Source organism: Natator depressus, chromosome 1, assembly GCF_965152275.1.
Source record: "Natator depressus isolate rNatDep1 chromosome 1, rNatDep2.hap1, whole genome shotgun sequence".
In the NCBI taxonomy this organism is placed as follows: domain Eukaryota; kingdom Metazoa; phylum Chordata; order Testudines; family Cheloniidae; genus Natator; species Natator depressus.
The window spans coordinates 40627273-40651624 of record NC_134234.1 but is presented as its reverse complement, the minus strand read 5'-3'; the positions used below and the strand labels follow the sequence as shown (position 1 = coordinate 40651624).

Below are 24352 nucleotides of genomic sequence, written 5' to 3'. Positions count from 1 at the left end.
TGGTCTCTCTGCAAATGTGCTAGCTTAGAGTATACTGAACATTTTATACATGATAAAGGTGAAGAGGCCTAAGCCAGTGGCTTGGTGACTCTCATGCTAAATTTGCTATATTTAAGGATATGTCTACACAGCAAAAAAAAAAAACCCATGGCAGCAAGTTTCAGAACCCTGATGTTCAGGCTCAGGCTCACACCACGGTGCTAAAAACAGCCATTAATCATTCAGACTTGGGCTCTAAAGCCTGGGGACAAGGTGGGCTTCACAATCTAAGCTCCAGCCCAAGCCCACATGTCTAAACTACTATTTTTAGTGCCGTAGGACAAGCCCTACAAGCTCAAATCTGTAGACCAGGATTCTGAGACTTGCTGCCACCGTTACGTTTTTTTTTTGCCGTGAGAAGACATACCCTTGGTGTGTCAGTTGCTTTCAACTACTGCTAGTTTAAGTCCCCATCAGTATCTTAAACTGCTGTGATAGCAATAGATTGCCAGTTCGCACTGGCTTCAGGGGCGGGATCCCTACTGGTGGCAAAAGGAGCTAATCATAAAAGAAACTCATCTGACGTATTCCTGGCCCCAGTGATCATATGCATGCCATTGATCAGGAATGAACAGGGCCTGAACAGTAGTCATAGGGCAATCTGTACAGATATCCCCATCGTATTACACCCATCTGGTCTTTACTTGGAGATGTGATTCTGAAAGGTCTAGTAAGGGACTGAGAAGTGGGGCTCATTATGGAAAATTAGCCAAAAATGGAGAATTTTTCAGATTAAACCTATTCTTGTTGGTTCGAGAGAGAGGGGGAAATACTGGTTGGCACAACTAGCCATTTAGTAATCTGTTTTCTTATTCGTTGACAATTGTTTTATAAATGATAAACTTTTTTTTATTTCCTCCTTTTTCTGTTTGAAAGGGAGCCATATCAGACAAGACAGCATGGAGCCCAGTGATCTTTGGGATGATGTGTCCAACTGTAGATGTGGAGATAGGTTGAAAACCTTGGAGCAAAGAGCCAAAAAGCAGCATCAGAGATGTTTAGCCCACTCATTAGTTGGGACCCCTAATTACATAGCTCCTGAAGTACTGCTTCGCAAAGGTAGATGAGCTCTATTTCGTTTTCGTTCGGTTAAATGAATGCTGATTTTTTTTTTTTAAGTAAATATAATTTTGGGGAAGGGTGTCAGTTTGACAGCCCTGGACATTAAGTCACCTGTTTGACCAGTACAGATTTCTTCATTTGCCATACCAATGTGCCTCAGTACTATTCACCTTGAGAGTTGAGATGGTACTTCTGCCTCCAAGGCCATTCAGTCCTTGGCTTTTCTGCTGAGGCAGCTAATAAATACTGAGAGACAGATAACCAACCTGGGCACTAGGAAGGGGACTGAAATCACTAGCTAATTCACGTAGGGCAATGAGCAGCCAACAGAGGGTATCTGCTGACTAATTCAGACTGGTGACTGTGACATGGAAATTATAATGTCCTAGGGATCTCTCTTCCTGGCCAGGATTTTGGGCAGCCAAAGAAGAAAAACCTTTCATGTTTTACACTGAACATCAGGTCAGGGCTTGGGGACTTTAGCCAGTGCTTTGTGGATGCCCATGCAGTGCTGACATGAGCTCTAAATTGAATAGTTATGAACTGAGATTTTCAAGTTTACTGGAGGCCTGATCGTATGTCCATTGGAGTCCATGGGCGCCTTTCCATTAGCTTCAGTAGACTTTACATCACGCACTAGAGGATTTAGCCACACAAACTTCCATTGAAATCAATGACTAACTCATCTAGTTGACTTTAAAAACTCAAACTTGTACTTTACTGTAGTCGCAGGAAATGATTGAGGTAAATTGCTCCTGTTTGCATGGAATCCAGTGAAAGATTGTGTCCTTTCACCTATCCCCTGAGCCCTGCTGTGTCCCTGAACTGTATTTTAAAATTCAGTATCACCTCTCTATAATCTTGGTAGTAGATCAGTCATCAGGTGTTTTGTTTTTCCTCTGAGGAACAGTATGTGCTCCATGGCAGGATAGGGCCAGAACGATGCATGACAAAATCCTTGCTCTGTCCAGTTATGTGCCCCCTGTCAGCCCTCAGTCACCAATGTCACGCCTAAAAATATGGAGAATAATCTCTAGCTGCCAGGATTAGGATTTCTCTGGTTTCAGGAGTAGAATTTGGGTCAGCCAGCAGAAGGCACAGAGGGATATGGATTTTGAGTAACTTAATTTTTGGTCACAAATCACACTACGGAGAATGAAAAGGTGAGAGAGAAGATGAAAACATAGGCTGTGTTTTTCAATATTATTTAAATTGGATGAGGAAACAATGTCTGTACTCAAATTCTTATTGGTCGTGGGACACTGTCTTTTGCCTGCCTTTCAGGATACACTCAGCTCTGTGACTGGTGGAGCGTTGGGGTGATTCTCTTTGAGATGTTAGTGGGGCAGCCTCCCTTTCTGGCCCCCACACCCACAGAAACCCAGCTAAAGGTAGGTTAAAGCAGAATTCCAAATAGACCTTATGTTTATTTATCGGCTCCCCTGTATCTGAGCACGTCACAGATGTTAATTTATCCTCGTCCCACTGCTGTGGGATAGGGAAGTGTTATCCCCATTGTACAGAGAGGGCAAAGAGAGATTAAAGGCCTAACTTTCAAAGATGTTGAGCAATCACAAATCTCCTCCAAGTCAATGGCAGCTAAAAAACAATCAGGCCGTAACTGACTTGTGGAGCTGGGAATGAAACCCCTGTATACCACTCCAGTGCCTTAACCACAAGATCATCCTTCCAGCCTCCCAGGGGCTGAATATCACATTTTAGCCACTCCTTTCTAAAATGCTTAAATTTTTCCCACTTTAAAGTGGAGTGGGGGAGGGAGAAGGATTCCTCTCTCTTGATGGGACAGGTCCTAATTCAAATACTTACTTTCCTTTACATTGTGACTACACAACTCTTGGGTGAATGCTGTCTGGATTTTTATTCAGCAACCTGGTAATCTGCATGGGAACATTGTTTCCAAGTTCTACACGTAAAGAGAAGAACCTTCTCCTAAACTGTTCACCATGGATTTTGCTATTGAAAATCATATGTTTATTATAACCTCACAGTTTGCAATTGCAGTATTCCAAAGTTGAGCAGTGGTTGCAATTCTTTTTATTAGAAGGAGGTATCTCTCCCTCCATCTCCCTAAAGGCAAATTGGAAAACTAAATGAATACTGAATTTAGCTTAGAAATGTCTGTGCTGCGTATCCATTCAAACTCGGCTGTGGGGGCGTTCAGCAAGGAACAAATTCGCACTTACACTGTTTACATTTCTTTTTTCTCCTGTCTGTAATGCAGTGATCTTTCCTTGTTCACTAAATACTTCCCAGAAGACACAGTTCTGTGACCACAGTGATACCATAGGTTGCATGTGTTGTATTCTGGGAATATTTTAGTGAGCCAGAAACAATTTCACGGAGTGGGAAGAGGGGCAGAGCAGGAATAACTGTTTTTAAAAACAAGTTAAATTTACACTTTCTCTTCTTTTTCTGCTTAGAATGCCCTCTACAATCTGGCCTGTGAGGAGTATTCAGTATGTACATTTCAGAACTAAAATCCTGTTTTCCTTTTAGCTTTGCAGCTGTTCTCTAATATTTGTATAGGAAACGGGATCAAATCTTTATTGTTGTTTTCATGTCCATTCTTCACCATTTTTCCTATACTGCTCAGAGTGAGCAGCATATTTGCAAACAGTCATCAGACCACTGGATTCTTGACTTTCAAAAGTAAAAATTGTGGGTGTGAGCTGACTTTGAGCTCAATCAGCATTGACAAATGAAGAGCTTTTGTTCAAAAGATTAAAAGACGATGTTGAATATCTTTCTCCTCTTCAGGTGATAAACTGGGAGAGCACGCTGCACATTCCCTTGCAGATCAAGCTAAGCCCTGAGGCAACTGATCTGATCACAAAACTCTGCTGTGCTGCTGAGGATAGACTTGGAAGAAGTGGAGCAGATGATATTAAGGCCCATCCTTTCTTTAACTCAATAGACTTCTCCACTGATATCCGCAGACAGACAGCTCCCTATGTTCCAAAGATCAGCCATCCAATGGACACCTCAAATTTTGACCCAGTTGAAGAAGAAAGTCCTTGGAATGACACTAGTGGGGACAGTACGAGGACATGGGACCCACTAGCCTCTTCAAACAGTAAACACACAGAGCATGCTTTTTATGAGTTTACTTTCCGAAGGTTTTTTGATGACAATGGATATCCATTTAGATACCCAAAGCCTTCTGGAATTGAATCTAGCCAGTCTGAGAAGTCTGATGCAGAAAACAAAGATGTGGTGGATCAGACTGGAGCCTGTCAACCTGTATATGTGTAAATTATTGTACTGAGTACTCCAGATAATCTTATTCACAAGTAGAAGAGGGCCTTTAGCTGACAATTTAGGACCTGATCTTGCAGTTCTTATTCAGGCATAGCTCCAGTTGAGGCCATCGTGAGTCGGGGAGTCAAAAGATTGCAGGACCAGGTCCTAAATGAGCATTCTAAGTTCAGGTCAGTTTCATTGTAAATAGCTATGTTGATAATTACACTTGAATTCCTGGTCTTTACCAAAATCTGCAAGGCCAGCAGCCTATCCTTGCCAGGCCTATTTTTGTTTGAAGTCAACATCCCCGACTCTGATCAGCATTTACAGACTTAAAAAATGTTATTTTTTAAACGAGTAAAGAGCACTTATTTTGTTTATAGCAGTTTTTTTTCCTACTAAATTATAGGGATTAACTTTGACAAATCATGCTGCTGTTCTTCTTTTCTATGTTTTTTATTTTATCCATGGCACTTATTGTTTCACATTTAGGAAAAATGCATAAAGCTGAAGAACATGTGATGAAAGGTCTCTGTGCAATAATGTTAAGAAACTAAAAGAAAAACTGCTCTCTAATTTTCTAAATTTACAGATGCCATTTTATTCACACCATGATTTTTGTTTAGTTTGTATTTTCTGCATTTCAAAGTTGTGACATAACCTTAAAGCTGCTTTATTTTTTTCTGCTTGTTGGGATGTAATAGAAAGTGTGAGTAAGTGACAATTTGGGTGTGATTTCAGTGTCTGGTGTGTGAAGAATGTTGCATGAGCAGTGTTTTTCTATACGAAATGGCCGTTTCTTGCCATTCACAGGCAGGTCCTGTGAATCCATTTTTAATGAGGGTCTAATATTAGACCATTTTAAACCTGTGTTGATAATGTATTGTGTGGATGATTTTCTCTTTTATGATTGTATCCAATATTAATTTTGGACAAATTGCGCAGTTATAACTGATTAGTGATTTTTGTGATCTTGAAGTAATAGGTCAATTTTAGTAAACATGTATCATCTGCACACACGTTTCCCTAAGAAGAGTAAATTGCAAACCATTATTTACAGTTTCCTTGTGGCAACAGTCTAAATCTAGCTCGTTCATGTAGCATACAAAGCACAGTGATCAATAGTTAAAATTCACCCTTTAATACTCACTGTCCATAACACACAGTATCCAGGCTAAAATACTTAAGTCCACATTTTCAAACCTTAATGCCTAAAGCTAGGTGCCTAAATCCATATTTAGGGTCCTAAATAAAAATGGACTCACTTTATAATAGGCCGCTGAGCACCTACAACTCACATTGATGTCAGTGGGGTTTGGCGGTGCTCAGCACTTCTAAAAAATCAGGCCACTTATATTTTGGTGTCTAAGGATTTGGGAACCTAACTTAGGCACTAAGGTTTGAAAATGTTAGCGTTGTTAGAAAGTTATTCTGTCCTGTTGTCTCTTCAATGGAAATATTGCTGTGATGGAACACAACAGTCCCTCATTCCTATCAAATGATAGGCATACTTTGAAATATCAAATCTTAACTTTGTTAAAATATGTATTTTTCTTCTATATATAGATGTGAGAATTATTCAAAGTGATATTGGAATACTAAAGATAATTAAGCCATACATATTTACTTTTATTATATATAACTAAATAGATAAACAAAAAAAAAATCTTAATTCAGATTAGTGTAATAGTCCTATTTAAGTGATTGACATAACAACATTGAGGAAAACACTCCTTCAGTGTGTCTTTGCTTTATTATTATTATTATTATTTTATTTTATTTTAAATCTGGAGCTTCAGAATTTTTCCGTATATTACTCCACATATTATTCCTTAATGTTTTTAGCATATCCTATCCTATCCATTGTTTAGATATCTAAGCAACAACACATATAAATTCATCAGTTTGGACGAAACAAAAATGATTGTGTATTTGTTTACATTTGTATGAAAGGAGTGCTATGAGGTATGCAGTGCTTGTGTTGTGACAGTCCATGTAAGATTCAGTATTACTGCTTTTTTGTTTGTTTGTTTATTTACATCTATCTGACATTCTTTCATGTGGTAGGTTCTTTCTCAGGAACTCAATTTAACTGTTATTTATTGATATATCATTGCTTTTGAAAGCTTCTACTGGCACAATTTATTATTAAAAAATTTGAATCAAAATCTAAACTGCATTGTGTGTTCTTGAAATGATCATTTCTGTGTGTTTGTGCTGTGAGGGTTGGTTTGTAATGTTGAGGCATAAAATTCAGATCCAAATCTCAGCTTTCTTCAAACCTGGATCCAACATTTGGTTTAGATTCTTTCTATATACATTGGCCAGTTTATTTTCTACACTCACAGCTAGTTTCTTCTGTAGACTCTCAGCCCCTAGCTGAGGAGTCCCCTGGCATGGGAGAGTCACTAGCTGGCATAAAGCCACCATGACCATGTCTTTCGTCTTTCTCCATCCTTAGTGTTGGGGGCAAAAGTTTGAGCATGGTGCCACTACACTAGAGCAAACCCCAGCTGGCATGCTAGTCCCTTGTGGTTGTAGCCAGTTGGCATCATGTAGAGCAGCTCCAGCAATGACACTAATAAGGAGGCCAATGGAAAACTGGCCCCTGGATTGGAAGCCACAAGTGGTTCTTTGCAGCCATCATTTTAGCTGCACACAGTGGATGCTGGACACAGTTGAGATAATCTGGTCCAAAGTCCTTTATTCGGGACGGGGAGGAGGAGGGAAGGCAGCTGATGTCACTACCATGGCTCCCAGGATGAACACTTACCTTGTTTGAGAGTGTGCTGTTGATCTGGCCTCTCTAGTGTAGGTAGGATGTCCTGGTTTGGGTCTGCAGAAACTGTAGGAATGAAAGAATAAAAAATAGAAATGAAGGGACATGATTGAGAGAAAATATTAGTAGTAGCATATTTTGGATCTTTGATTTTCATTATCACCAGAATCCCTGAAAGCCCCATCCTATTGTGACCCCTCCAGGCTAGTACACTAGACACATGCTAAAATATTAAATTTCTCTTCCTCGTTGTGCTGCTACATTACATTCATTCTTGCACACTGCTTTGGAATGTGAACTCTTCAAAATGCATTGACTAGAAAAGAGAAGATTGTAGGAACTGTGGTCAGACTCTTCTCAAACCTTTGCCATTGCAATGTGTAGCAAACGTGCCTCAGGTAATCCTTCAAATAAAGGACTATTTTTCATGAGCACCATTGAATACCTTTATTTTGCAACTGTTTACAGTTTTTCTTTCTTACTTGATGGCACTAATGCAGGGTACTTAAAACCTATCCCTATTATTCCTACTGTTGTGTATTGCTACTTTAAATTAATGCAGCCTTCATAGATTATAAGGCCAAAAGGAACCAATGTGATCGTCTCATCTGATCTCCTGTATAACACAGGCCATAGGAGTTCCCTGAATTAATTCCTGTTTGAACTAGGGCAGGGGTTTTCAAACTTTTTTTCTGGGGACCCAGTTGAAGAAAATTGTTGATGCCTGCGACCCTACGAAGCTGGGGATGAGGGGTTTGGGGCATGGGAGGGGCTCATGGCTGGGCAGAGGTTTGGTGTGCGGGAGTGAGGGCTGCAGGTGGGGCCGGGAATGAGGGGTTTGGGGTGTGGGAAGGGGCTCTGGGCTGGGGCAGTGAGTTGGGGTGCGGGAGGGGGTCAGGGCTCTGGGCCGGGGGTGCAGGCTCTGGGCTGGGGTTGGGGATGAGGGGTTTGGGTGCAGGAGGGGCTCCAGGTTTGTGGGGCTCAGGGCTGGGGCAGGAGGCTGGGGTGCGGGAGGGGCTCGGGGCCGGGAGTGCAGGCCTGGGTGGGGCCAGGGATGAGGGGTTTGGGGTGCAGGAAGGGGTTCCAGTTTTGGGGGGCTCAGGGCTGGGGCAGGGGATTGGGGCACAGGCTCACCTTTGGCGGCTCCCGGTCAGCGGCGTAGCCGGGGTGCAGAGGCAGAGGAAGTGGCCAGCAGCAGGTCTGGCTCCTAGGTGGAGGTGCACAAGCGGCTCTGTGCAGCTGGCTCTTGCCCGCAGGCAGCACTCTCTTTCCGGTTAATGAGAGTGCGGAGCCGGTGCTTGGGGTGGAAGCGGCGCACGGAGCCCCGTGGCCCTCCTGCCTAGAAGCTGAACCCACTGCTGGCCGCTTCCGGGGTGCAGCGCGGTGTCGGAACAGGTAGGCACTTGCCTGCATTAGCTGGGCAGCACCGCCGATGGGACTTTTAACACGCTGACCAGAGCTGCTAGGGTCCCTGGGTGCTGAGCAAGGCAACCCAGTGCCTTACGTGTCGTGACCCAGTACTGGGTCCCTACCCAAACGTTGAAAAACACTGAATTAGAGATTATCTTTTAGAAAAACATCCAATCTTGATTTTTAAAATTGCCAGGGATGGAGAATCCCCCACAACCTTTGGTAAGATGTTCCAATGGTTAATTACCCTCACTGTTAAAAATTTGCACCTTATTTCCTGTCTGACTTTGTCTAGCTTTAACTTCTAGCCATTGATTTTTGTTTTACCTTTGATAATGGAGGGCACTTCAATCTAGCAGACAAATTTCTGTTCCTCAAGGAGGCACTTCTAGACTGTGATCAAGTTACCCCTTAACACCTTTGGTTAAGCTAAATAGATTGAACTCCTTGAGTCTATCACTATAAGGCATGTTTTACAACCCTCTAACCAGTCTTGTGGCTCTTCTCTGAATGCTCTCCAATTTATCAACATCCTTCCTGAATTGTGGATACCAGAACTGAATACAGTATTCCGGAAGCAGTTGCACCAGTGCCAAATACAGGGGTAGTATAACCTCCTTATTCCTAGTTGATATCCCCCTGTTTACAGTATAAAGACTGCATTAACCCTTGTGGCCACAGCTTTGTGCTGGGAGCTCATGTTCCACTGATTATCCACCGTAACTTCCAAGTCTTTTTCAAAGTCATTGGTTTCCAGGATAGAGTTCCCTGAGCCTGGCAGTGTAGAGCTTTACATTGGGTCGATTCATGCGTACTGTTTGCTTCTGCCCAGCTTACCAAGTGAACCAGATCGATATGTCAGTGGCCTGTCCTCTTCATTATTTACCATTCCACCAATCCTTGTGTCGTCTGTGAATTTTATTGGTGATTTCGGTTTTTTCCAGGTTCTTGATAAAAATGTTAAATAGTATAAGCCCAAGAACCAAACATTGTGGGACCCCACTAGAAATACACTTGCTCAATAATGATACCCTGGTTTTAGTTATACTGAGGCCTGTCGGTCAGTTTTTAATCCATTTAATATGTGCCATGTTAATTTTGTATTTTCTTAATTTTCTAGTTTCTTAATATGTTGTGTGATAACCAAGCCAAATATCTAGCAGAAACCTAAGTACGTTACATCAACACTATTACCTTTATCAGCCAAATTTTATGTTCTCATCAAACAAGATATCAAATTAATTTGATAGGATCAATTCTCCATAAACCCATGTTGATGGCATTAATTATATCAAAGCCTGTATCAATCCTTCCATTATTTTGCCCAGGATTATAGGCTGACAGGCCTATAATTACCCCAGTCGTTCTGTTTGCCATTTTAAAATATTGGTACGCTAGCTTTCTTCCAGTCCTCTGGAACTGTCCTAGTATTCCAAGAGTTACTGAAAATTAACATTAGCAGTCCAAGAGTTGTAAGAGTGGCTCGTCTCCATTAAATGCCTAGACAGTTTACTCCATGTCAAACATCCTGAGCAGAACCCCTCTGGTTATTTTAGAAGGTGAACGATTTACCTATAAATACAGATACTTGGGAATTGAGCAATTCATGATAAACTAGCCCAGAAAGTAAGACTGGAACCACTAATATGCTATTCATCTTAAATCTATCTCAGTGTGCAACTGGAAAACAAACTCCCACTTCACCTAGAGCAGAACTGAACTGTACAACAGCCTCTTCTGTTTAGCCTCTCTCTCTAGCTAGTTTGCCTCCCTTCGTATCAAAATTTCAGAGGAAGCTAGAACCCCGAATTAACTATATGCAAGCCGGCAAATTAGACACATGCCATACATATGAACTGGCTTCTGTATGTTCTCTGGTTTACATATTTCCTACTAAGATACCTAATATTTTATTTGAAAAGTTAGAACTGTAATTAATTTTTGGGGGCCTTTAAAACTCCTTGCCTCAAATAAAATGTTTGAATTACCTTTGGCTACAAAGAGGCTCCCACACTTAAAACCATATTATTGGGCAACAAATTGAAGAAATACAGCTACATGGAAAGAGAGAGAGGGATAGGTTAGTCCAAATATCCCTTTGCCTTACCACAGAGAGAGAATAAGGAACCAATTCTGAAACAGCATCCTTCATTTATGACAACACTTGACATTTGGGGTGAAATCGTGGCTGCATTGAAATACATAGCAAAACCCCCATTGACTTCAATAAGGCCAAGAATTCACCCTTGGATTTCAATTTTAAAAAAGTACACAAGGTTGACATCAGGTAAAATAGTCACTGAGTTTCCAGTCTTTGTCCTGGAAGGCCTAAATAACTGGGAAGGTAGTCTAGCACTGAACAGTGTATGTGATAGTGAGTTACTACGGAGTGGCAAATCTATAACAGCAGTGACAGTGTTGCAGGAACAAAAGGGATCTTCATAACCTCCCTTTGTACCAATATTGCCAGATGTGGAGGTTTTCAATAAGAAGTAGCAATAATTTATTAGAAGCAATTTTATTCCCGGTTTCTCAGTGGAAAAGAATTACAGATAGAATTTATAAAAGTGTATATAATTTGAACAATATTAAAGGTAAATGAGGAAGAAAAGCATTTGACTTTTAAATGGCTGAGGAAGAACAGAATTAACTGCACAAGAAGTGGTGCTATTGCCTGTAATTTGATGGAAACTCTGTAATAACTTTACATAGATTCTGTTTTACTCCTTACAGACTGGGCTATGATACAGCTGCCTCATACAGTGCTGGAGAAACTCTAGTGGAGTAGGGAACTTAGAACATATAATTTGGTTCTGTCCCAACGACAGAAATATTGGCAGAAAATAGTAACAGCTACTCAAAATATTGTTGGAATTAGAAGTATTGAATTCTTCCTGCAGGAAATAATCTCAGGAATAGATAATGCAGGAACAGCAACAGCTAACACACAAAATCTTGTAAAAATGTTTTTCCTGGAAAAGAAATGTGCTATTGTAAGATCATGGAAGCAGTGCCTTCCTCTCGTGGCTGTTAAGCAGCGTATGGCATGTGGTGAAAATGGAAAGCTGAACTTGTTCATATCAAAATAAACCAAAGAACTTTAAAAATGTCTGGTCTCCTTTCTTAAATTATGCAGCATAACAGAACAAAAGAGAAAGTGGACAAATGGGCAATTTAACTTGAAACTGGACTAATACTCTGCCTTATAAAGGCTTAATCTTTTAGGGTGTTTTTAAATCAGTTCAATAAAGGTGAAAAAGTACTTGTGTGTGCAGGTAATGAGTTTCAGGTGTATTGGTGTGTTAACTATTTCAATTATTTGCTGTTTGGTTCAATGTTTCATATACATGTTTTTGGTTTAGCTCTATTGTACAGTTAAGGAACAAATGTTAGGCTGTCAACTTTTTTCTTAAGTCAGTGTTGGTTATGATAATTCTAAAACTTTACAAAGTAAGGTTTTAATCTGATGTATTGATAAGACTGCAATAAAATGCTACATTTTTGGTAAAGTTTGAGGTTGGTGGAGTGGCAAGCAGGGAGGCAATGGAGGAGGTTCAAAGAATGCGGTTGGTGACATGATAGAGCAATGGACAGGAAGGTGATAGTTGCAGCTGCATTTCCTTTGTTTCAGAAGGGAGTGACGTGTGTGTTGGGTCAGCTGAAGAGTAAGGAGTGACAATCATCAAGACATGACATTATGGAGGGACTGAAAGAGAGGTTTAGCTGTGTGGACAGTGCTGCTATTATTTATTTGTATTGGGATGTCACCCAAATGTCTCAATCAAGATCAGGAATTGTGCTCGGAACTGTACAAATATATAAGAAGACACACAGTCCCTATCCCGAGGGCCGTGAAAAAAGAAATACTGAATGTTTTGTTGCATGATAGATGTGAAGTTGCTGCGGTATCAGCCCACAGATCCGTTTCTGACGCTTCTAATAGCGTGGCAATTTTCCAACATATCATTTTTGTTGGACAGATTGAGGATTGTGTTGATAATTCATGATGTCCTCCACAGCAAAACCCAGATTCTTAAATTAACTAAAGGCGGAAAAAGGATTATTTTTAGAACAGCAGTTGAATTCACATCATCCCAGATAAATGGTCTATCTGTTTAATTGGGGTGATTGCCAAAGAACAGATTCTTTTCAATGCATGAAATGGATGGAAAATACTGAATTAATGGCATGCTAATAGCTATGAAAAATCTGCTTCAGTGTTTGCATCCTATTGATGTGTTTTACTGCTCAAGTAATGCTTTTAGCTAGATTCAACTTCTTGCTATGTGGCTTGTCATGGCTGCTAAACAAGTCTCTTACATTCATGTGATTTATTGCTTTGCCTAAAGTGCTTATTATTAAAGGAATTTATTAAATAAAAGCAAATATCTCCCAGCAAAATGCACGCCCTCTGGCCCTTAACTGAAAAACTGAATTTCCATTGGGAAGGATGTGTGTGTGTGTCCCAAATGAGAAGAAATCTGATGCATCCAATTTGTTTTGATCTGAATTGCATCCCACCTTAACTGAATGCTGTTGCCTTGGGAAGAAGGGGATTTGCTTGGCCTTTCCTGCTGGCCTGCACCTTGAATCCGGTGGTCTGAGGGACATGGTTTCATCAGTTGGGAGTAGTGGGACAGAGGAAGAGATGGTAGTTGGAGCTGGCCAGAAATTTCCTGATGGAATAGTTTTCCATCATAAAGTGTTGATTTGGCAAAAGTGAAACATTTCATGGGACTGCATCGATTTGTGTCAACATTTTCCTTGAAAAAATATCAAAAAGGGCAAAGTGCTTCACTTTGACTATCATCTCAACTTTTATATTATATGATTATATATATATATTATATATTTTATTTCTTAACAGTCAAAATTATAGTTGAAATGAACCACTTCGATAAGGTCATTTTGATATTTCTAAAAAAAAATTTTTTTCAACTTTTCATTGCAATCCATGACTAAAGGAAATTTTGAATGTCAGAATTTCCCACAAAACAGAAATTCTGAGCTTTGACCAGTTCTAATGATGATGGAAGCAGCGGACAGCAAACGGACGTGAATAATATCTGAAATGTAACTGAATCTAATAGATCACATTCATCCCCAGTGTAATTCTATTGATAACAATCACCTGGTGGTCTCTCTAGTCACCTTATCTGCTCTCCATGTCTTAGCAATTCGAATTTCATATGATACTTAGTTGTGGAAGTTTTAACACTGCTGTGTGCCCAATCTGCTTTAGTTTACTGAAACTGTGTGGGTTGCTGATTTACATGACTACATTTTCTCTTATGACTATGCCTGGTTGATGGTGGCTACACAAATGGTGGTATGTATGAAGTAACAGAATAACATTTTAATTTCTTCCTTGTTTTCCATGGAGACAGTAGCCCAAAATTGAGTGACTGAGTTTGATAATACAAGACAGCAGGCTAGATTACAGGAACTAGTGATGTAAATCTATTGTATGCTTGGCAAGTTTTAAGGCTGGGGGCGGGAAGTAGGGGGGAGACAGTGAGCATAATGCAAGGGAGTGAGGCCTCCATCTTGGAAAAGCAGGAAGAGATTTCAGGGAGGGAACTAGGCCCTGAACTAACTACATACAAAGGTGCAGGGGGGGAAGACAGAGCCTTTCAGACCCTACAAAACATAGAGGCACTTGGCCAACAACCCGCTCCCCCCTTATTCTGCAGCTTGGGGGAACTTTTGCAAGCTACAACCAGCATCATCACCCAACGCTGAAAGTTGGATTCAAGTCTTTTCTCTTTTGCCGTATTACCATTAGAGGAGCTTGTGGGCCTGAAGTGCCAGCAACACATGGATGAAACCCAGCTCTACATCTCCCGAATACCACAGGCAAACAGTACAATGCCTAGCAGATGCATTAAAGTTAACTGGCGGAAGCTGAACCCAAGCAAGGCTAGTGATGCTGGTAGGAAATGAAGTACTTTGAGGAACTCACCCCCTTCATAACACCCCACAGATTGCTGTCTGTTTACAGCATTGAGTCCTGTTGGACTCTCCATTGCAACTGGATGCCAAATATCCACATCAGCCAAAAACACCCACTTCCACATATAGATAGACAGAAAACTATGTCCTGGCTTTTCAGGCTTGAACCTGACACTTGTGACTCTCACACTCATGACCTCAAGCCTTAATTACTGCAACTCATAACATCTAGGAATGAAACCAGACAGCCTGGAATCACTCCAACTGGTGAAGTCTGCAGCAACCAGTCAGCTAAACAATGCAAGTTGCAGTGAGCACATAGCTCCAGTGCGCCACTTTCTGCACTGGCTCTCCATCAAACAGAGTCTAATTCAAGGCCTCTCTCCTGATGTGTAAAGTTCTTCATGGGCTTCGCCCTAGCTACTTGAGAGACCTGTTTTCTTCTCATGACCAGAACTTCCCACAACCACATTACATTGGAATTAGGCAACTATTGTCCTGTAAGAGAAAATCATGGATGTAAGAGACAGGACCTGGACTAAGGCTTGGTCTACATTTAAAAGTTAAGTCGACATAGCTATGTCGGTCAGCGGTATGAAAAAAACCCACCCCGACAGACATAGCTCTGCTGACATAATCCCCAGTGTAGACACAGCTATATCGATGGACTAATGCTTCCATTGATGCATCTACTATCAGTGAGGGAGGTGATGTTCCTAAACCAATGGAAAAACCCCTTCTGTCACTGTTGGCTATGTCTACACTAAGGGGTTAAGCCAGCATTGCTACAAGGACCTAGCTATGCTGGTATAGTCTCTATAGTGTACTGTAGATATACCCCAAGGCTATGCAGTTGACTACATGAGGCGTAAAGAATGACCACCAACCTCAGTGGATTCAGAAATAAGAGCAAAACTGATTTCTTTCAGATTGACTTTGTCAATAAGAATGTTTCTCTTCCCTTTTCCCCCCACGTGCATATTATAGGCACAATCTCTATGATCAATGCAGGCTTTTATTCCTAGAATTGGAAAAGAAAAAGCGAGAGAGTGTGCGTTTGTTATTTTTTAATACTTGGGGGGTTCACACATGCTGCCAGAACCAAGGTCATTTAAGTAGAAACATAAATTAAGATTTTAGCAGATGTGAAGTCAAAGAAACACGCATGAGAGAAATGTTTTAAAAATAGTAATACAAATATTTACAGAGCTTGGAGAAGAGAAAGAAAGTTAAAGGATTGAAAAGAACACTAAAATTATCAAGAGGCGAGGCGGCTAGGTGGACTGAGCTGGGGAGCGAGATGGAATTATGTTTGAGGATGAACTTCCTGCCCCAGAAATGCTCTTCTGCCTTCAAGACATTTAGCAAAAGGAAGTTGAGAGAAAGCCACAAGTCTACTTGATCAAGTCAGGCACTGTGAACAGGGAAGAGCCATTAAAGATGTCAAATTATATGGACAAATTAGAATCACCAGTGTGCATATTAGTCCAATACAGAGGAAGGATCCCTGTCCCAGGATGCCCTTTTAGAGAAGTTGAAATCCCAGTTCTAACCTCTGCTTAGTTTTCCCCAATCAAAGGAATTTTGGGACTTGTAGGCCAGGTGCCACTAAAGTTGTAGGCCTGAGAGGATGTGGTATTAAGGATAGCCATTTTTCTCATTGGCAGAGAGAGCACCTCAACTGAGGAGTTGACCAAGACCTGGACCTGTAGTGCAGTTCCCAACTGAGATGGAACTGGGGAAGAAGCTTCTGGAAAGGCTGTGGAAAGATACCTAAAAGGCAGGCAGACAGGAAAACTGGAGGGGGGGAGGGGAGGGATGTGGCGAGAGTGAAATGGACTACTGGAGGCTGAAGTGGATGGCTGCCTCAGACTGTTTAGGGTCTTGGGATTGCCTTGATCGGAGGAGGCCATGGGCTACCCTACACCTCATTTGCGAGCTACTTGATGCAATGAACTTGTTCCTCCTGTGCTCAAGGGCTAAAAGGAATGTTGTAAGCCCCTGGGATTGTGGGATGAAAGTCTCACAGACCTAAAGAGGGATCTGTGGCCTGCAGAAGATGAAAAATTATTTGTCTGGAGAGCTAAACTAAAGCTGAGCAATGGATAGCTAACAGGGAAAATGAGACATAGCTGCCACCTGACAGCAGGAGGTATGTGACTTTTGCTCAACCACCAAGAGGGTGAAAATAGACAAGATCAGAGGACTAAGAACATAACTGTGTAGGTCCTGATTGAGGCAGATTCTTGGCACAGAGAAGGAACCATCACCAGAGAATGAGTGCTTAGAAAATGCAGCACTGGAGAGTGCAAGAGGCAGGCAGGAGCCTTTCTAAGAACATTTGTTCTTTAGAACTTTTTTATTGATTTAAGTTAACTGTATGATTAAATTATTTTAAAAATTCTACTTACAGAAACTCTGAAAGACTCCTTTACCTTGTGTATGAATTCAGCTGCTGAGCTGCATTTTGTGTGTCTCACACTACATAATGAGAGTTGGCTTCCTGTTGAGCATTACCAATAAAATACCAGGTCACATTGTCAGACACTAGCTGTGTTAGTCATAGTTATTGAGCTAGTGGACCAATGGTGTCCACTTCTAACAGTTTTTTTTGAAAAATACATATTTTTAAATATGATAATGAAATGGGCTGTGTGTGTTTAATTGTTGCCCTCTGTTGGATAGAATCAGCACTGCTCAACTGTGTGTCACAGACTCCATACTGCTAATAGCCTTCTTTAGCTCAAGTTGCAGGGACCTGTACTTTTGAAGCAGGGGCATCTTGCTCTGTTCACACCGTTGCAGTGAAGTGAATGTCCATGATACGCAGCATAGTGACAACTATAGTGCCCTAAATTGCCAGTGCTGTCTTAAAATCTTTAGCAAAGTTAAAATAACTCATCATTAAGATCTTTAAGCAACTGAAAATTTCCATCAGTCCTGCTTCTTTTACCATGTTCTATGTGTGTACTGAACTATTGTATGTGGCTTAACATACTTTGGATCACAATCACTTGTGCTGGTTTAAATGTTTACAGGGAAGATGAGAGAAGAGCATGTTCTCATTCTATTTCCGTAGTTTGAGTTTCCCCTGCAATGAGAAGAACAGATTATATTGTACTTTAATCTTTTTTTCCTAACTTTTGTGTTTGCTTTTCAAGCAAACAGTAACAGTTTATAGGTCACAAAAGGGATACCAGCAAGTGACAAACAGCATGTCTTGGTAAATATTTGTCAAAACTTGAACACTTCCAAGTTTTACAGCCTCTAAGACACGCAGCACAAATAGATGGTAATAGTAGGAATGTTCAAAGTAGGAGGGAGTTAGTCACTTAATTGCCATTTGTGCCACAGAAAATCAGCCCTGGGAGTTTATTTTAAATACCAGGTTATGAGTAAAACAAGGCAAAATTTTTCAGCCAAAACTTTTTTCACTGAAAAATGTACATTCGGGTTGACTGAAACATTTTAGGGGTTTGTCTAATTTGCCAAATTGTTTTAAGCAAAAAATAAAAATAAAAAAAAAAAGTGAAAAAGATGAAAATGTTTCATTTCAACAGGGTCAAACCACAACATTTCAATATTTGTATTCAAAATTACTTTTTGAAAGTTACTTCCATTTTATTAAAAAGAAAAAAGAAAAGAAGTACTTGTGGCACCTTAGAGACTAACCAGTTTATTTGAGCATGAGCTTTCGTGAGCTACAGCTCACTTCATCGGATGCATAGCATATATCCCATATATATATATATGCTATGCATCCGATGAAGTGAGCTGTAGCTCACGAAAGCTCATGCTCAAATAAACTGGTTAGTCTCTAAGGTGCCACAAGTACTTCTTTTCTTTTTTCTTTTTACGAATACAGACTAACACGGCTGTTACTCTGAAACCTTCCATTTTATTAGAGTTAAATATGTTAAAGCTCAACCGAAGAAAAAACATCTCATTTCAGAGCAAACAAGATATTTCGTTTGAGCTGGAACAATTTTTTCCCCCAATTTTTTGGAAAGAGCCAGTGAACTGAAAAAGTAGCTATTTGCACAGCTCTAGTGGGATATGAGCTCACACATTCCTGACCCTATACAAGGGACACCTAGGTAACCTGACCCACTTAGCAGCCACCACAAAGAAACCCAGAGAAGAGGAATCTTGTTCTGTGCAGGTATGTTTGGAGCGCTCCAGATACTGGTTTGGAAACTTTGTTTTCTTCTCTCTCTTCATAGGTGGCCTCCCTTGGAGACTGGAAAGCAATAACTCCATAATTAGAAGAAGAGAAGGAACCCTGATTTAAATTGAAAGCAAAAGCATACATTATTATTCTGCTAAGGTTACACATAGAGGGAACATTCCACTCCCACCTCCTCAGGTGCATATAGAGCACATAGAGGGGCACAGTCTACCCCTGACTCTTCAGGTGTGGAATGCCCCTGTTAGCAACACCTGCTTGTTTTGCAAAGGAGAGGTTGAACCAGGGCAGTGATGCCATGGTTCTCTAGTCCCACTTGGCTTGGACTTCAAATAAACTGGGCTGCATGCTGTGGGGTAGAAGTAATTTGAGGAGAGTGGTGGAGCCAGATCTGCTGCAGTGTGATCCCTCTATTCTCCTACCACTAAAGGGGTATACTAGGGTGCAGAGGCAGAGCATCATTGAGGAGAGGATTTCTTTTCTCTTTCCCAGCACACTGGTGAGAGTTCAGATTGGAGATTTCCTCAGAGGGCCCAATAGTGTAATGAGCTGAGTGCCCTCAACAACCATTGATGTTGGCTGGCTGAGGAGCTGGCTGGATTTTTAGTGTTTATTTTCAGTAAGTCTTGAAGCACGTGGGAAGTTCCAGAAGACTGGAAAAAAGCTAATGTGCCCATTTTTAAAAAGGGTAAACGGGATGAACCGAGTAAGTAGCCTGTCAGCCTAATGTGGATCCAGGACACGATAATGGAGTGGCTGATATGGGACTTGATTAATAAAGAATGAAAGGATGGTAATGCAAATCAACATGGGTTTATGGAAAATAGATCCTGTCAAACTAACTTGATATCTTTTTTAATGAGATTACAGGTTTGGTTGATAAAGGTAATAGTGTTGATGTAATATACTTAGACTTCTGTAAGGCATTTGACTTGATATCTCACGACATTTTGTTTAAAAAACTAGCACAATATAAAATTAACATGGCACACATTAAATGGGTTAAAAACTGGCTAACTAATAGGTCTCAACATGTAATTGTAAATGGGGAATTGTCATAGAGCAGATGTGTTTCCAGTGGGGTTCCAAGGTCTTGGCTCTACATTATTTAACATTTTTATCAATGACGTGGAATAAAACATAAAGTCATCATTGGTAACATTTGCAGATGACACACAAATTGGGGGAGTGGTAAATAATGAAAAGGACAAGTCGCTCATTCAGAGCGATCAAGATCTCTTGGTTGACTGGGTGCAAGCATTTTAATACAGCTAAATGTAAATGTATACAACTAGGGACAAAGAATGTTGGCCATACTTACAGAATGGGGGACTCTATCCTGGGAAGCAGTGACTCTGAAAATTATTTGGGGGTCATGGTGGATTAGCAGCTGAACATAAGCTCTTAATGTGATGCTGTAGCCAAAAAAGCTAATGCAATCTTGAGGAATCATGAATAGGAGTAGAGAGGTTATTTTACCTCTGTATTTGGCACTGGTGCGACCATTGCTAAAATAATGTGACCAGTTCTAGTGTCCACAATTCAAGAAAGATGTTGATAAATTGGAGGGGGTTCAGAGAAGAGCTATGAGACCCATTAAAGGATTAGAAAACATGGTTTATAGTGATAGACTCAAAGAGCTCAGTCTATTTAGCTTAACAAAGAGAAGGTTAAGGTGTGATGTGATTACAGTTTGTAAAAGTATCTACATGAGGAAAAATATTTAATAATGCACTCTTCAATCTAGCAGAAAAGGTATAATATGATCCAATGGCTGGAAGTTGAAGCTAGACAAATTCAGACAGGAAACAGAGTGAACTTTTGACAATGAGGGTAATTAACCATGGGAACAATTTACCAAGGATCATGGTGGATTCTCCATCACTGACAATTTTAAACTCAAGTTTAGATTTTTTTTCCCAAAAGATATTTCCTAGGAATTATTTTGGGGAACTTCTATAGGAGGTCAGACTAGATGATCACAATGGTCCCTTGTGGCCTTGGAATTTAGGAATGAGAGCTGAGGGTGTTCGAGGATCTCACAGAATTGAACCCTAAAATAACGAATAGCTTCTGGTGCGAGTGCTATCATTCCAGCAGTGTATAAGGAATGAAGTTCTGGAAGTTTGATTTGTTTTTCTAGAGTATTGTCTGTACACTCCACTGCCTCTTCCAAACTCCTCCTACGAAGTTTTGCTGGATTCTGCCTCCTAACTGAACAGCTCAGCTGTCCTCTTTTTCTTTAATATACATACACACGTTCACAATTTATCTTAGAACTGATTTTTTAAAGTAATCTATTCCTCACATATTTTAAACACTTTACTTCTTAGTGGTTATGTTCAAAATGTGTATTTCACATCACCTCATACATTTTTAGACAGCTAGCAGAGTTAGGAATAAATCATTCTGAGAACCCAAGGACTTAACACACAGGGTTTGCTTTGTTAGAATGTTTCAAAAGAGACATGCAGTAAATTATCGTACTTTATATTTGCTATGAAATGGATAGAACCATGATAGAAAAAGCACAGCAATTTAAGTTTCAACATCCACATATATCAGTTATGGTTGGTAGGGGCCATCTTGTGGTAATATTGTTGAATACTTCTTTAAAAAAGGCTCTGCTTTAAATGGATACTGTTACGTTTAAAATCTTAACTGAAAAAAATATAATTATCTTATGTTGCTGCTAATACCTTAGACTGTTAACAGACAAAATGTACTACTTGATCCCCTTTTAATTCAGATCAGATAATGAGTCTGTGGGTTGAAAACGCTGCATGGTAATGTTTAAATTCCATAAAAACTTCTTTCATTGAGTTGAAAAAGAAAACAAGACATTTCTATTCATATAAGTTTTATAAAACTTATATTTTTAATATTTCAAATTTGGGACCTAATTTGCCTAACAATGTCCTTTTAAGAATGGTATGCATGATTAATATATTTTATAAAATATATGGTTATCTATAAGAATTCCATGGAAAAGAGAAACTAATATCTGACTACTTACCAAACTTTTTGTTTGTTTGTTTGGACCATTGTCCACACATTGGATGATATCCTAGCTCTACTGGAAGCAATGCCACTAACTTCATTTGGGGCCAGAATCCATTAGTTTGTTATTGCAGTGTGGCCATTTCAGGGAATGAAAATGGAGACCTTAAACCTGAATGAATCATTGATGTTGTGATGATGGTAGTTCCGGTGTTGCTCCCTCTGGCAGAGCTAAGACATCTGCAGCTCAGTTTCCTTTGAATCAGAGTAAGCTAATTAGTATTGTAATGTGTGTTTGGAGAAAGGACGGGAACCCAGGCAAGTATGCTCATTCTCTCTCTCTGGGCTAATGAATATTTAGTTTTACGATGTGGAACAGTTTCAACAGCAGAGATTGAGAGAGTTCCATAGCCCAGTGGTTAAAGCACTCACTTGGGCTATGGGACAGACTGTCTCAGGCCCCAACTCTGCCTGATTCACTGCAGGGAACTTGGGTCTCATCCGAGGCTATAGGGTATAAAGAGAGTGCTGGTGGTTGGCAGCACTGCTACCAGTGGTGTCTTGTGAATGGCATTTCTAAATATCATTTGCTTTTAATGAAAAAGCAATTAAATGCCTAAAATAAGAATGAAATGGAAAAAAAATGGGTTTGCCAAGAAAACTAAAAAATGTTTGCTTTGGGTTGATCCGAAACAATATTTTAAGAAAAAATATTGGTTTGGACAGAGAAATTAAAAGTCGATTATTTGCACAGCTCTACTTGTAAGTCATATCTATCATTCAAGTATACTGTCCTCAGCCTTTTAAAGGCTGGCTCACTATTTAAAATCTGCCCAGCATTAGCAATTTAAAGACACTTTAAAAATATCAGATTTAATATCCAAGTTTTTGGAAAGTATCCATTTTCAGAGCAGATCTTCTAAGAAAAATTAATCCGTTACCTAACATAACTTCTAGCAATAAAGTGTTTCAAGAGTGACTCAAAAACAAGACAAGAAATAAGGAAAAGCTACCTACGAAGAACACCTTACCCTGATGCTATGAAAAGCGATTAGGGAAGTCAATGGATGACTTTGGAGACTGGTAATGGGAGACAGATGTCCACACAATTAAACATTTGAGAAGCCCCAGCCTAAGAGTGATTGTTTTGTAGCCACTCCCCTTCTATTAATGATTGTACAGTAGTTAAAGTAGATTGAAACAGGAGGAGCAACTCTCATTGCACTGGAGAGGAGGAGTTTATAGGGGAGCACTTCTCAACCAAGACTGGGAGAGGAAGAGAAGCTCTCCCTCTGCTTTTAGCAGAGGAAGAGCTGTGCTCCCCTCCTGCACCCTATTCCCTCCTTGGCGTAACAGCTGCAATCACATAACATCCCTGTGGGAACTATAGCAATTTCTTACATGGGAAAAATAATATTAGGAAAGTAAACGTATTTTTATCTGTCTCTTGATGCAATTTAGCAGCAGGAAACAAGAAGGGCTGGCACAATGTGACCGGCCTGCACCCCATGGGTGATGTCGTGGTGGGAGTCTACTATAGACCACCGGACCAGGGGGATGAGATGGATGAGGCTTTCTTCCGGCAACTCGCAGAAGTTACTAGATCGCACGCCCTGGTTCTCATGGGAGACTTCAATCACCCTGATATCTGCTGGAAGAGCAATACAGCGGTACACAGACAATCCAGCAAGTTTTTGGAAAATGTAGGGGACAATTTCCTGGTGCAAATGCTGGAGGAACCAACTAGGGGCAGAGCTCTTCTTGACCTGCTGCTCACAAACCAGGAAGAATTAGTAGGGGAAGCAAAAGTGGATGGGAACCTGGGAGGCAGTGACCATGAGATGGTCAAGTTCAGGATCCTGACACAAGGAAGAAAGGAAAGCAGCAGAATACGGACCCTGGACTTCAGAAAAGCAGACTTTGACTCCCTCAGGGAACTGATGGGCAAGATCCCCTGGGAGAATAACATGAGGGGGAAAGGAGTCCAGGAGAGCTGGCTGTATTTTAAAGAATCCTTATTGAGGTTACAGGGTCAAACCATCCCGATGTATAGAAAGAATAGTAAATATGGCAGGCGACCAGCTTGGCCTTGCTGATCTTAAATACAAAAAAGAAGCTTACAAGAAGTGGAAGATTGGACAAATGACCAGGGATGAGTATAAAAATATTGCTCGGGCATGCAGGAGTGAAATCAGGAAGGCCAAATCACACTTGGAGTTGCAGCTAGCAAGAGATATTAAGGGTAATAAGAAGGGTTTCTTCAGGTATGTTAGCAACAAGAAGAAAGTCAAGGAAAGGGTGCGCCCCTTACTGAATGAGGGAGACAACGTAGTGACAGAGGATGTGGAAAAAGCTAATGTACTCAATGCTTTTTTTGCCTCTGTCTTCACAAACAAGGTCAGCTCCCACACTACTGCACTGGGCAGCACAGCATGGGGAGAAGGTGACCAACCCTCTGTGGAGAAAAGTGGTTCGGGACTATTTAGAAAAGCTGGACGTGCACAAGTCCATGCGGCTGGATGCGTTGCATCCGAGAGTGCTAAAGGAGTTGGCGGATGTGATTGCAGAGCCATTGGCCATTATCTTTGAAAACTCATGGCAATTGGGGGAAGTCCCGGATGATTGGAAAAAGGCTAATGTAGTGCCCATCTTTTAAAAAAGGG

The 24352-nt window shown here is 40.6% G+C and overlaps 2 protein-coding genes across 3 annotated transcripts in view; one reads left to right on the top strand and one right to left on the bottom strand.

The window, feature by feature from the left end:
• The window catches only part of LATS2 (large tumor suppressor kinase 2), a 69091-nt gene extending 62595 nt beyond the window's left edge, over positions 1-6496 (top strand). For both annotated transcript variants that reach the window (XM_074958233.1, XM_074958241.1), the window contains 3 exons: positions 916-1098; positions 2386-2492; positions 3880-6496. In XM_074958233.1, the coding sequence (XP_074814334.1) occupies positions 916-1098; positions 2386-2492; positions 3880-4374 (785 nt within the window). In that variant the 3' untranslated portion in view covers positions 4375-6496. The remainder of the gene's footprint in view (positions 1-915; positions 1099-2385; positions 2493-3879) is intronic.
• LOC141990712 (uncharacterized) overlaps positions 1-24352 on the bottom strand; it is a 52508-nt gene that overhangs the window by 14996 nt on the left and 13160 nt on the right. Inside the window, exon 2 of the mRNA XM_074958255.1 lies at positions 7136-7207. The gene's annotated coding sequence lies outside the window, so the exon portion shown is untranslated. The remainder of the gene's footprint in view (positions 1-7135; positions 7208-24352) is intronic.